The sequence below is a fragment of the Canis aureus genome, chromosome 5 (genome assembly GCF_053574225.1).
Source record: "Canis aureus isolate CA01 chromosome 5, VMU_Caureus_v.1.0, whole genome shotgun sequence".
In the NCBI taxonomy this organism is placed as follows: domain Eukaryota; kingdom Metazoa; phylum Chordata; class Mammalia; order Carnivora; family Canidae; genus Canis; species Canis aureus.
Window position 1 is genome coordinate 55314289 of NC_135615.1, and position 13912 is coordinate 55328200.

The window sequence follows — 13912 nt, forward strand, 5'->3', positions numbered from 1 at the left end:
GCTGTGACAGGGCTCCATCACAGAACCCTGAGATCATGAGAACCTGATCCAAAAATCAACCGGTGGCTTCTCAACTGACTGGGCTGCTCAGGTGCCCTCCCTCCTCCCCCAAGCGTAGTATTTTTAAAACCATAAGCAGTGCTGTATAAAGTATAATACTTTTTTTTTTTTTTTTTTGAGAGAGAGACCGACCGTATGAACAAGGGGGAGGAGCAGAAAGAATGAGAGAGGATCTTAAGCAGACTCTGCTAAGCATGGTTCCAGAAGGGGTTTGATCTCACAACCCTGAGATCATGACTGGAGCCAAAATTAAGAGTTGGATGCTCTGGCAGCCCCGGTGGCACAGCGGTTTAGCGCCGCCTGCAGCCCGGGGTGTGGTCCTGGAGACCCGGGATCGAGTCCCACGTCAGGCTCCCTGCATGGAGCCTGCTTCTCTCTCTGCCTGTGTCTCTGCCTCTCTTTCGCTCTCTCTGAATAAATAAATAAATAAATCTTTACAAAAAAATAAAATAAAAATGTGTTTTCTTTAAAAAAAAAAAAAAAAAGGAGTTGGATGCTCAACTGACTGAGCCACCCAGATCCCCCTAAAGTATAATCATTTTTTTTTTTTAATGATTTTACTTTTCTATTCATGAGAGACACAGAGGGAGAGGCAGAGACACAGGCAGAGGGAGAAGCAGGCTCTCTGCTGAGCGGGGAGCCTGATGTGGGACTCGATCCCAGGACCCTGGGATCACGACCTGAGCCAAGGGTAGACACTTAACCCCTGAGCCACTCAGGCATCCCAAATATAATCATTCTTAAGAGAAAACTTATTTTCATCCCACCTCCCCTCTCCCTGTATGCAACAGAAACAGGAGAATGTCATTTTCTACATCCCAAGAGCTCATTTTCTTTGATGATTAAACACTGGATTTTATGTCTGCCAGAGTCCTAAGTAGTCATTTTCTAACTCAATTTTTAGGGAATATCCACCTATCACTTCAGATCAACAAAGACAACTCTACAAGAGAAATTTTGACACTGGCCTGCAGGAATACAAGAGCTTACAAGCAGAACTTGATGAGATCAATAAAGAACTCTCTCGCCTGGATAAAGAATTGGATGACTATAGAGAAGAAAGTGAAGAGTACATGGTAAATTCAAACCTGAAAATTATATATTACATATGATATGATTTAATCTATGAAGATATCATGTCCTTTCTATTGTTGATTTAAATTTTGCTGGTCACTCTCAAATTGGTTTCATTGAATAATAACTGAAATCCAATCTTGGATGTGAAAGTCTTTCCAAATTGAAGAGTGCACTGATGTAGTTAACAAGTACAAAACAACAGGCTATGTACATATATCCCTTCCTACTTACAAAAACAAAAGAGCTATATTACTTTTTCTATTTTTAAACACAGGTCATTGTTTCTGTAAGATATTACACATTATAGGATTGTGTACAGAAAAATAAACTATCTTAAATATTGTCACTTGGTTGTCACCAAATATGAGTTGTTAAAATATCCCCTTCATGCAAAAATGCACCTAGACATGCACCATCTTTGATGAAAAATTATCTTATGTTTTACTTGCATCCTTATTGTTTTCTTACTCAACGGTAGTTTATGGTGGTGGTTGTTTTTTTTCCCCCACTTGGCTGAAGTAATGTTTGTCCGTGAAAGTTACTCTTTTTAATCCCTTTCTATACTATACTCTTCAGGAAAAAAGTCACTTAAGGAATGGGGAATTATGCTTCAGCTCTTTAAAGGCAGTGTACTCACATACATTATTTAGAATTCTTGTGCATGAGAAATTGGTCCGTTCCTCCTGTTTATCTTAATCATTCATATATGTCACTATTGACTCAGTAGACGTCTATTTTATACTTTGGGTTATAATCTGCTACTTTATTTTGTTGGTCAAATTATTTTATATATACGTACTATATTAGCATGTATATAATATGGTAAATATGTATGTGATTAATATATACATGATAAATATGTATGTATTTTAGTGGGTGTGTATGTTAGTATATATAAGTTAATGTATATAGTAAGTTAGTTACTAGGAAGCTCAGACCAGTTTCATAATCTTAATGGGGTATAACCAGATGAGCGCTGTGCCTTACAGAAGGTCTCTCTGGTGTCGGCATGGCACCTGCAGCAGCCTGGGGAGAGATGAGAGGCAGCAAAACAAATAGCTACGGCACGGGAGGTATAAGTCATACATTTCTCTTTGCTGGCTTCCTTCAGCCCCTCTTGCTACCTATACTAGTTTTAAGAGCCTAAAGACTTAGTTATTTTAATTTCCTCTATTTGCGGCATTGTTGGCAGTTTTAGCCCCAAAATATAACCTCAGGCATGTTACTTTTGAAAGAGAAAATGCCCCTGCTAAACGTGTTCTATTGTGTTTCTCATTAATAGGCTGCTGCTGATGAGTACAATAGACTGAAGCAAGTTAAGGGAGTAAGTATCACATATCTGTAAGATTCCCTTCAGGAAGAATTTTTCTGTTATGTGTTTTTTTATTTAACCTTTGGAATGACTATGAGTACGGGTACCTTGTCACACAAACACTGGCTATGACAAAAGGCCCTAAAACTGCATGGTGAAAATGGTAGCAGAAATTAGAACCTTAATTTCTGTTGTTTGCAGCTACTTTAAACTTTTTTTTTAATTTATCTTATTTTATTTATTTATGATAAGCACACAGTGAGAGAGAGAGAGAGGCAGAGACACAGGCAGAGGGAGAAACAGGCTCCATGCACCGGGAGCCCGATGTGGGATTCGATCCCGGGTCTCCAGGATCGCGCCCTGGGCCAAAGGCAGGCGCCAAACCGCTGCGCCACCCAGGGATCCCCTTTTTTTTTAAAATTATACATACAGAAACTTGCACGAGGCTACAACTTGGCAGATTTTCACCAAACAACCATATACCTAGCACTCAGATGAAGAAATGTATTTCTTAGAGTACCTGGAAACCCTCTCTTGTTGCCTCCTCCCAGTTTTTCCTCTCCCCACAGATAACCCCCATCCCAACTTCTAACATCATAGATGAGGTTTGCCTATTTTGAACTTTATGTAAATGGAATCATATAGTAGGGATTTTTTTAAAGGTTTTATTTATTTATTTATTCATGAGAGACACAGAGAGACAGAGACATAGGCAGAGGGAGAAGTAGGCTCCCTGTGGGGACCTGATGTGGGACTTGATCCCAGGACCCCGAGATCACACCCTGAGCCAAACGCAGCCTCTCAACCACTGAGCCACCAGCTGCCCCTAGTATGGGTTTTTCATGTGTCATTTCTTTCCTTTTTTTTTTTTTTTTTTAACGATTTTATTTATTTATTTGAAAGAGGGAGTGTGCAAAAAAGCGGGAAAAGGCAGAGGCAGTGGGAGAGGGACAAGCAGGCTCCATGCTAAGTGTGGAGTTCAACAAAGGGCTCGATCCCAGGACCTTGCAATCATGACTTGAGCTGAAACCAAAAGTCGGATGCTTAACCAACTCAACCATCCGGGTGCCCCATATGTGATGTCTTTTGCTCCTTCTGAATATCCATTCATATTTTTTTGTGTGGCTATGGTTCATTTATTTTTGCTTTGTGAATAAAAGGTAACTTATTTATCCATTCTTTTGTTTGTCACTGTTTGGTTTGTCCTCAAGTTAGGGCTTTTACAACTAATGCAGCTTTAAGTGTCTGTGTACGTGTGCACATGTTTGTTAGGTGTATACTTGGGAGTGAAATTTCAGGGTCATTGGGAAGTATCTGTCTAACCTTTGGTAAGTAGTGTCATAGTGTCAGACAGCTCTCCTGCTTTGCCACTTTATATTTCCAGTGAGCTGTGTAGTTTCCTTTTGCTCCATATCCTTGTTAATACTTGCCATTCATTATCAGTCATTCTTGGTTTATAACTTTTTTTCTTTAAAGATTGTATTTATTTGAGTGAGAGATTGAGAGAGAAAGAGCACAAGATAGGGGAGGGTCAAAGGGAGAAGCAGACACCTCACTGAGCAGAGACCATGATGCAGGACTCAATCCCAGGACCCTGGCATCAGGACCTGAGCCAAAGGCAGACACTCAACTGATTGAACCACAGGTGCCCCTAAAACTTTGTTTTTAAAAGATTTTTATATAAAAATTTTTAAAAATCACAAAACACCATAATTTTCAATGCAAGAGTTTAAAAGTATATACAGTGGGGGGCAGCCCCACTGCTAAACCGGGTGGCTCAAGTGGTTTAGTGCCACTTTCAGCCCAGGGCCTGATCCTGGGGACCTGGGATCGAGTCCCACGTCAGGCTCCCTGCATGGAGCCTGCTTCTCCCTCTGCCTGTGTCTCCGCCTCTCTCTCTCTCTCTCTCTGTCTCTCATGAATAAAAAAAAAAAAAAAAATATTTAAAAAGAATATACAGTGGGGCACCTGCCTGGCTTAGTTGGTAAAACATGAGAGTCTTGGTCTCAGAGTTTTGAGTTCAAGCCTCATGGTGATTGTAGAGAGTACTTAAAAAATAAAAAACAAAAAGGAAAGAAAAAAGTGTCTTGTTCCCCATTTACCCATTTATTGTTTCCCAAGTCAACCAATATCACCAGTTTTTGTTTTACTAATTTTATTAAAGATTTTATTTTTAAGTAATCTCTACAATCAGTGTGGAGCTTGAACCCCCAACCTCAAGACCAAGATTCACATGCTCTACCAACTGAACGGGCCAAGCACCCGTGTTTTACTGATTTTTTTTTTAGATGATGTGTTAGCAAAAAGGTCAGTAAGTTTTTTGGGTTACTTTAGAAATCACTAGAAATAAGTGTATGCTTTGTAAAACTCAGGTTAGAAGATATGATTCAGGGTTGCCTGGGTGGCTCAGTTGGTTAAGCATCTGACTCTTAGCTCAGGTCTTAATCTCAGGGTCATGAGTTCAAGCCCCATGTTGGGCTCCATGCTCCATGTAGAACCTACTTCTAAAAAAGAAGAAGATAATGATTCAACTCCATTGAAAAAAGAATCAACTGCCTATATGCCCAGAGAAACTGCCATATTTGTTTTTATTTTGTTAAATTTACCTTATTTATTTCTTCCTTTTTTTTTTTTTTAGTCTCCAGATTACAAAAATAAGAGGAATTATTGCAAGCAGTTGAAGAGCAAATTGTCCCACATCAAGAAGATGGTTGGAGACTATGATAGACAGAAAACATAGAAGGCAGATGCCACACAGTTTGAGAGATTGTGAAGTATTTGACATATCTGCAACGTTGTCAGAAGGCAGAATGACTTTGGATTTCGAACCCAGGAGGCCAGATCTTTGTGATCATTACAAAGTTTTGGTAGCTTTAATATCATCAGTATTGAAGCATTTTACACATAGCTTTTGATAATCAACTGGGCTGAACACTCCCGATTAAGGATTCTGTGCTTTAGACTTTGGCTGTTGTGCTAAAGGACTGAGTATAGGTGGAGGTTTTTAGACCTTGGAAGAAGGTCCCACGGTGAACTTGTGCTGTGAACTTGCACACTTGGGGCAGTCTTTCCTTAATGCCTAAGTGCACTCATTAGTTCGCGTAGGTGATCTCTCCATTCCTCCCAGAACTCTGCCTTCAGAACTATTATTTATCACCATTCCTTTTTTAGGTAAGGGAACCACGTCCCTTCAGGGAAGTCTCGGAAGTGAAACTGCCTGTTTCCTGGCCTGCAATTTTGGTTATTAAGTCTGTTTTGTGACTTGAGTCCACAAATAAAGTCCCAGGCCTTCCATATGTTACTTACTATGGCTACTGCCTTCTACCAACCTCCCCGCTGATTGTTTTTTTTTCTCCTGTGTGTAAATGGTGTTAAAAGAACTTTTTATTGTTTTATGTTATCCAGATAATAAAGATCACATAAAAACAACAAATTGTGAAATTTAAAGATTGTAAATATGTGCTCACCTATTAAGAATCAAAATTTAAACCTCCTGGTTAGAATTCTGTTGTGTATTTTAAAGTACTTTGTAATCTTTTATGGTTTACATGCATTTTTGTTTTGTTTTGTTTTTAACCAACTAGACTTTTTCATTATATCAGAGTATTTGATGACATCGCTAATTCAGTTGTGACTTGAATTGTATCTTACAACAATGTTCAAGGTCTGTACATACTTTATAAGGTATTAAACCTGGTGTTTTCTTTCTTTCATACACCTGTTTGACATCAGTAGTGCTATTAATATTAAGTTTTGGAAAATTACACTCAGTTTTATCTGTTATTGTTTTCAACTATTTTGGGTGCTGTTGCTAAATCTCCCAGTCTTTTGGTTATCAGAAGGCTGATTTGTCTGGAAATAGAGTGCAATAACCTAAAATGTCAAATTATTTCAGATGGTGCCCTTGGTTTACCACTTTTTTTTTTTAGTTTAAATTTTTATTAGTAAAGTAAAATGAGCTGATAGTGGTGGGCAGATAGCTAGTCCAGTTGATTGTGATTATCACCCCAGTTTAGAACTGTTTTTGTGAAAAATTTTGAAGAATAATCTTTAAATAATTTTTAGCATACAATTCAAACATTTAAGTATATATATATATGTCTGAATCATTTTCCAAAGGTAAACCTTAAGATGTTTCTATTATAACATTGATTCATTTCTTCAAATTGAAGAAATTCTTAATTGTCCATGTGCTGTACATATTACAAAAGGGAATCATTTGCAGTTTTCATACTTTTGGATTCACACCAAATGGTAAAGACTCTCGAGCAACCTAACTCCTTTTTTATGTACGCTAACATCTAAATTTCTCTGTTCTTGGAAGTCAGCGTACTTGGATTATGAAAGCGGCAAGCTTGCCAGTGTTCTGACAAAACTATTCAGCTGAATGAAGAAAATCAAATAGCATGAATTTCCATTGTAAAATTGTGTCATAAAATTGAACTTTGAATATAAAGCAAAATCATTTCTCAACTGTGGTACTTAAAGACCACTTGGGATTAATCAGCTGGATGTAATTTTGGCGAACCACTGACAGATTTCTGATTTGGAAAATAAAAGGTTAAGGTTAGGTGTCAGAGGTCTCTTTCATCTCTGACCTGAGATTCTTTAAAAAAAAAAAAAAAAGATTTTATTTATTTTTTCATGAGAGACACAGAGAGGAGAGAGAGAGAGGCAGAGGCACAGCCAGAGGGAGAAGCCTGCTCCATGCGGGGAGCCTGATGTGGGACTGGATCCCGGGACTCCAGGATCACACCCTGGGCCAAAGGCAGGTGCTAAACCTCTGAGCCACCCAGGGATCCCTGTGACCTGAGATTCTTATGTCCGCATTCAGCTTCCTACTATGAAGGATTATTCCAGAAATTCCATTTTGAAAGCATGTGGTCCCGCTTATAAAGGTTAACTGCAGAGTGTGGTTCTTTTACATAGGTGATTCTGCATTAAAAGTAGGTAAGATCAGGGGCAGCCCTGGTGGTGCAGCAGTTTAGCGCTGCCTGCAGCCCAGGGCATAATCCTGGAGACCCCGGATCGAGTCCCATGTCAGGCTCTCTGCATGGAGCCTGCTTCTCCCTCTGCCTGTGTCTCTGCCTCTCTCTCTCTCTCTCTCTCTGTCTCTATGAATAAATAAATAAAATATTTAAAATAAAAAAGTAGGTAAGATCAATATTTTAATTTCTATTTTAAGAAACTTAAATATAGGAAACTATAAACATATGTCCACCCTTCAGAACAGGTGTTAGTTTTATCATATATGCCTTGTATTTTTGGAAATAGATTTAAGCCTATTAGCATTTATAGTAAAAGTTACATTGTATACACACACACTTATATGAAATTATTTAATCCTTATCACATTCTGTTGACATGTAATCATTTCTCATGTTCATTTAACAGGAAAACTGAGGATGTGCTAGATGAACTGGTCTGTCACACAGTAGCAAATGATTAAAGTAGGATTGGGATCTTGGTCTGTTGGAATATTTAGATTCTGTACTCCCACTCTAGGTTGACTATCAATAAATTCATGGGTTGAGTAAGATGGGATTGCTCTGTCTGGTATTAATAAAATACCATATTTTAAGTACATTTAATTGATGTAAAATGCTTCATATGAAATACTGAAAGTATATGTAAAGACCTGAACGAGTGTGCATGTGCACAGAAGGGTAGGAGCAGAAGAAGAGTTCTCCAATTGTGGTTTTCCAGCTGTCAGTTGAGGCTTTCAGAGTTCCTGACACAGAGACATCTTCCCTGCCTCATCACTGAGATATGACATATCTCATCTGGACGTTTCTAAAGGCTCAGCTGGAGAAATCAGGATTGAGATCCAATCTCCTGGCAGCCTGTGGTTCTGCACTAATGTGACTTCTCTTCTGTGAAAGGATAGATGAGTCTCTTCTCCTGCATTTCCTATTGTTCATGTCCTTTAATGGGAACAGTTTTTATGAAGAAAAATGCCCAAGTAACCTGGGTAGTTTTTTTGTTTTTTGTTTTTTTTAAGATTTTATTCATGAAAGACACAGAGTGGCAGAGATCCAGGCAGAGGGAGAAGTAGGCTCCCTGCAGGGACCCTGGGATCCCACCCTGAACCAAATGCAGATGCCCAACTGCTGAGCCACCCACACATCCCTAACCTGGGTAGTTTTTATTTTTTTTTATTTAAAAATTTTTTTCCTGTGTGGGTAGTTTTTAGATAGCACTGTTAAGAGTGCCATTTTGCAGTTAGAGAAAAGCATGGAGACAACCATGATTTGCAGGGGTGCGAGGGGGAGCAGGACTACCACAGAGTGTATGTGTGTCGTCCCCCCCCCAAGATTTCTAGTTGCTGCCCCAGGACCTGCTGGCTTTTCCCAGCATGTGCTGTCCTGCTCTTGCTTTGCCCTGTGGCAGGTACTTGCTGCGTGACCTTGGACAGATTGCTAAGTCCTGCAGTTCACTTATTTGTGTGGGAGCTACTTGTACCTGGTATCGTAGTTGTTTTGAAGGTAGTTAATGTAGAACTTAGGACAATAGTCCTCGTCAGAAAGTAATAGACGTGGCAGTTACGCCTCTTGCCGAAAGCTGGAATGTCGAGACTCGAAAAAGCTTTTAAAAAGCGAATTATGTTTTAAGAGTCTATGTATCATCCCAGTCCTTGGTCTGTGCTGGGTGCAGTGTTTAGGGTATAAATTCTAGGGGTTTTTTTTCTTTTTCTTTTTTAATAATCTGAATTTTATTTTATTTTTTTAGTTTTTATGATAGTCACACAGAGAGAGAGAGAGAGAGGCAGAGACACAGGCAGAGGGAGAAGCAGGCTCCATGCACTGGGAGCCCGATGTGGGATTCGATCCCAGGTCTCCAGGATCACGCCCTGGGCCAAAGGCAGGCGCCAAACCGCTATGCCACCCAGGGATCCCTTTTTTTTTTTTTTTTTTAATTCTAGGTTTGGCACCGTTGACTTGAGAGACGATGAACAAGTGCTTGACATATCAAAATAAGGATTATTCTATGCTGTTAAGAGCAATGGTGGAGGTTTTCAGTGAGTCTCTGCAGCAATTGAGGTTTCATCTAAAGGTATTGGAATAGGCGGGTTCGTCTCTCCCAATCTCCAAAGTTGTGCCCCCTGAATTCCAGTTTAGCAACACTGGCTGAGCTTTTCATCAATTTATTAACCCTGGGGTCTGTGTCCAGATACCCACGGGGAAAGAACACACAGTTCCATTCATTTTTCACAGTTGTCCCTTAGTTCTACTAGTTAAAACATTAGGCTTGGTTTGATCCATTTCTTCTACCAATTTGTACACAATTAGAGTACTGTGGCAGGCTTAGTCATGGCAAGGGATTACCATGGAGTTACGCATGTTTTGCTTTGTTGCCACTCTTAGTTAAGATCTATGACTAGGGCAGCCCCGGTGGCGCAGCGGTTTAGCGCCGCCTGCAGCCCGGGGCGTGATCCTGGAGACCCTGGATCGAGTCCCACATCAGGCTCTCTGTATGATGCCTGCTTCTCCCTCTGCCTGTGTCTCTGCCTCTCTCTCTGTCTCTATGAATGGATAAACAAAATCTTTAAAAAAAAAAAGATCTATGACTAAAATCCATACAGAGGAGAGTGAACTTCACAGTTGTGAGTTTGAACAATTCAGCCTCCACAAATACACCTTACTGGGGACTTCTGTCTTTTCCCTGGTTTTTCATTAAAAAGAAAAAAAGGCCTTCCCTAGCGGTGCCTGGCTGGCTCAGTCGGTACAACATGGGACTTTTGATCTCTGGGTCCTGAGTTCAAGCCCCACATTGGGTGTGGAGCCTACATAAAATAAAAATAAACTGTTTAATTAAAAAAAGCCTTCCCAGACTGATGGATAGTGAAGATACACAAGATACATACTTGGGGCTTGGGGTTGTAGCCAGCTGTCCCATGGGAATGCATCCTGTCTTGGAACAGGATGGCCAACCAGAATGGAGGAAAAGAAAAAGGAAAAAGAGTTTGTGGAAGAAAGGGAGGATAGCAGGAAAGTAGAACAGGTAAGGAGAAAATGTGAGTCCTGTGAAGTCAAAGGTGTATGGGAGGCAAAAATGAAAGATGACTGGCATTGGGAAAGAATCAGCAATGCCAATTTCTCTTCTTTTTTCTTTTTTTAAAATATTTTATTTATTTATTCATGAGAGGCACAGAGAAAGAGGCAGAGAAACAGGCAGAGAGAGAAGCAGGCTCCATATAGGGAGCCCGATGCAGGACTCGATCCCAGGACTCCAGGAACATGCCCTGGGCTGAAGGCAGGCGCCAAATCGCTGAACCACCCAGGTGTCCCAATTACTTTCCTTTTGAAGGACAACACGGAAAATAATAAGGCCTTTGTCTTGGGGTGGGGGAGGAAAACTAGCTGCTAACAGGGTCGCCACTATGCAATGTGCAAGCCCTGTAGGGTAGGTGAAGGCATCCCCATATTGTACATGGAACTTGCTTGTGGTCACCCAGCTAGTGCGGCAAGGACTGATTTTATTTTATTTTTTATTTTTTATTTTTTTTAAGGCCTGATTTTAAACCCAGGTCTGGGGCAGTCCCGGTGGCGCAGCGGTTTAGCGCCACCTGCAGCCCAGGGCGTGATCCTGGAGACCCTGGATTGAGTCCCACGTTGGGCTCTGTGTGGAGCCTGCTTCTCCCTCTGCCTGTGTCTCTGCCTCTCATTCTCTCTGTGTCTCTATGAATAAATAAATAAAATCTTAAAAAAAACAAAAACCCAGGTCTGTTCTTTCCAGTATTAGGCAGCATGGCTTGTGTTTATGTTTTTGAAGGGAGCAGAACACAAAGGAAGATGTTGGCACCAACAAAGCAATAAAGGCAACACGGGGGAGCCTATGCTGATGGGGAAGTAAAGAAGCTCCAGTTCTTGCCCTTCCTCTCCTAGATGTAACCTTTTCCTGATGCTCTGGATGCACTTTGCCTCTCCATTTCTCAAGTGTGGGAAATGCTAATGTATCTGCAAAAAAACCAAAAACACAACCCCCCCCAAAAAAGAAACCCCAACTTCAAAAAACACAACCCCCCAAAAAAACCCCCCAACTTCAAAGTAGGTTAGTAAATGCATTATTTATTGTCTTACTGGAAACAGTATTTCATACTGTTCCAAGCTGCTCTGAAAGTTAGCTTCACAGGGGGGATTAGATACACAAAAATGGGGCGACAGGTAGCAACAGGTACACGTGCTTGCAAGCAGTTCTCGGATATACAATTATGTGTCACGCGGTATAATCAGTCTGTAAAAATTCAGCCTCATGCATTCCCATGTAGACGGGTGGAAAATCCCTTAGGTCATCTGAATCCACTGGGTTTCTGTCGTATTTGTTAAAAAATATTGCCCGCGGGCCTCTGACTGGTTTTCCACTTCTTGTTTTTGGCTTCTCCTTGAGGTCGCCTCAGCCAGACACCGAGGCTGACATCAGTAGAGCCTATTTTAAGGCACTGCACTTTGCACGCACAGGAGCAATTCCTGATCTGTCGGGGTCTCAAGCATCTCCAACCTGCCCCACACTGAGCCCCTCTTACCCCACCTCAGCCTCTCGAAGGTGCAGCTCTAACCTTTCTGTTGCTCCACTGAAAGCTTCTGGGTCTTGGATCCTTTTCCCTCACAGGCATCTGGCCCACCGACTGGATCTGGGATCCACCCTCCTCCCCGGCTGCCCTGCCCTACTACCCTGGTCCCAACCACCATCCTCCCTCCGACGTTGTTACACCCTTCAGAGCCCTCCCCCCCCCAGCCCCATTTCAGCAGCCATCACCCCACCCGTCTTCTCAAGCAGTCCCAGAAGCACGTCCCTGCGTGTGCAGCCCAGGGCCTGAACTCCTGCGGCTCCCTCTGCCTGGGAGCTCCCACCCTAGGGGTCAGAAGGGCTGATGCCCTTCCTCTGTGGGGTCGTGGTGCACCTGCCCTCCCAGTGAGGCCTCCTCCCACTACCTTCCTCTAGGCTGGGACCTTGGCCCTTCTATGCTCCGCTCTTCTCTCCTGGCGCTAGCACTTGGTGCAGGACGTTTTCCTCCATGAACATCTTCATGGCAGAAGAATTCCACGAAGGCAAGGATTAGCTTCTAAGTGCTGTGTACTCAGTGCGGAACTGGATCAGGCCCGAAGCCGGGGCTCTTTTTTTTTTTTTTTCCTTCCTTACAGCTCCAGCCCAGAGCAGCCCTACCTAGGAGCAGCCCTACCTGGAGCAGCCCTACCTGCAGCAGCCCTACCTAGGAGCAGCCCTACCTAGGAGCAGCCCTACCTGCAGCAGCCCTACCTAGGAGCAGCCCTACCTAGGAGCAGCCCTACCTGCAGCAGCCCTACCTAGGAGCAGCCCTACCTAGGAGCAGCCCTACCTGCAGCAGCCCTACCTAGGAGCAGCCCTACCTGCAGCAGCCCTACCTAGGAGCAGCCCTACCTAGCCCGCCATGACCCAGGGTAGAGGCGTGGCCCAGCTCCCTCGACCGCCCGCCCCGCCCCTGGGGAGGGGACCGGCAACAAGACCCCGGCCACATGCACTGGGCCCTGGGGACACAGGAATTCCCAAAGCAGCCAGCCTAGGAAGCAGCAATCAAGGGCCTGGGCAGCGGCAGGTGCCTGGATCTCGGGCGTTGGCGCCGACCTGGGGTTTCCGAGGGGGGGACGGCACCTGCCCCCAGGGGCGGCCGCAGGGCCTGGGCTGCGGGCCGGGGCAGCTCGCGCGGCGCTCCCAGCTGTCATCTCCCCCCGCGAAGGAACAGGACCGTGAGGGGAATCGAAATACCTAATCTGAACTCATAGCGCCTAATTGCATGATATATTTTGATTCTTTTTTTTTTTAATTTTTTTTTAATTTTTATTTATTTATGATAGTCACAGAGAGAGAGAGAGAGGGAGAGGCGCAGAGACACAGGCAGAGGGAGAAGCAGGCTCCATGCACCGGGAGCCCGACGTGGGATTCGATCCCGGGTCTCCAGGATCACGCCCCGGGCCAAAGACAGGCGCCAAACCGCTGCGCCACCCAGGGATCCCATATATTTTGATTCTTAAATTGGACTAAAAACTATGCCGCGAAACCCCTGTCCACGTTTCACGGACCACGGCCCAGCAGGTCCCTAAGGAAGCGGCCGCGTGGCACAGGTGATCCTGCACCGAGACCCGGGAATACAGACGCCCCTCTCCGGGCACCGCGTTCCCGGTGCACCCACAAAACAAAACAAAACAAAACAAAACAAAACAAAACCCAAAAACACCTGCAGGAGCAGGAGCAGGAGCAGGAGCAGGAGCAGGAGCAGCGGAGGAGCCCCCAGGGAAGCGCTGCGCGGCGAGGGTCTGGCCGAGGGTCAGAGGGTCGCCGCCGCGGCCGGAGACCTCCACGCCGACGTTTTAGGAAGAATACACAAACACCAAGGTCCTCAGATCCCGGGGAGCCCACGCTCCCCGCGGGCAGGAGGCGGGACAGGTGGTCCCTAACCCGGCCCGGGGATGCTCGGCCCCCTGCGCG

General features: G+C 43.5%; 1 protein-coding gene and 1 long non-coding RNA gene across 10 annotated transcripts in view; one reads left to right on the plus strand and one right to left on the minus strand.

Annotated features, from left to right (window-relative positions):
• Window positions 1-7988, plus strand: part of OCLN (occludin) — a 55170-nt gene extending 47182 nt beyond the window's left edge. For all 9 annotated transcript variants that reach the window (XM_077898099.1, XM_077898096.1, XM_077898097.1 and 6 more), the window contains 3 exons: window positions 965-1136; window positions 2420-2461; window positions 5088-7988. In XM_077898099.1, coding sequence (XP_077754225.1) covers window positions 965-1136; window positions 2420-2461; window positions 5088-5189 — 316 coding nt within the window. In that variant the 3' untranslated portion in view covers window positions 5190-7988. The remainder of the gene's footprint in view (window positions 1-964; window positions 1137-2419; window positions 2462-5087) is intronic.
• Window positions 7989-11497: 3509 nt separating this feature from the next.
• Window positions 11498-13233, minus strand: LOC144314224 (uncharacterized). The gene is made up of 2 exons (XR_013380050.1): window positions 12801-13233; window positions 11498-12691 (listed from the first exon to the last, which is right to left on the minus strand). It is a non-coding gene; the product is annotated as an uncharacterized LOC144314224 (long non-coding RNA).
• Window positions 13234-13912: the final 679 nt, after the last annotated feature.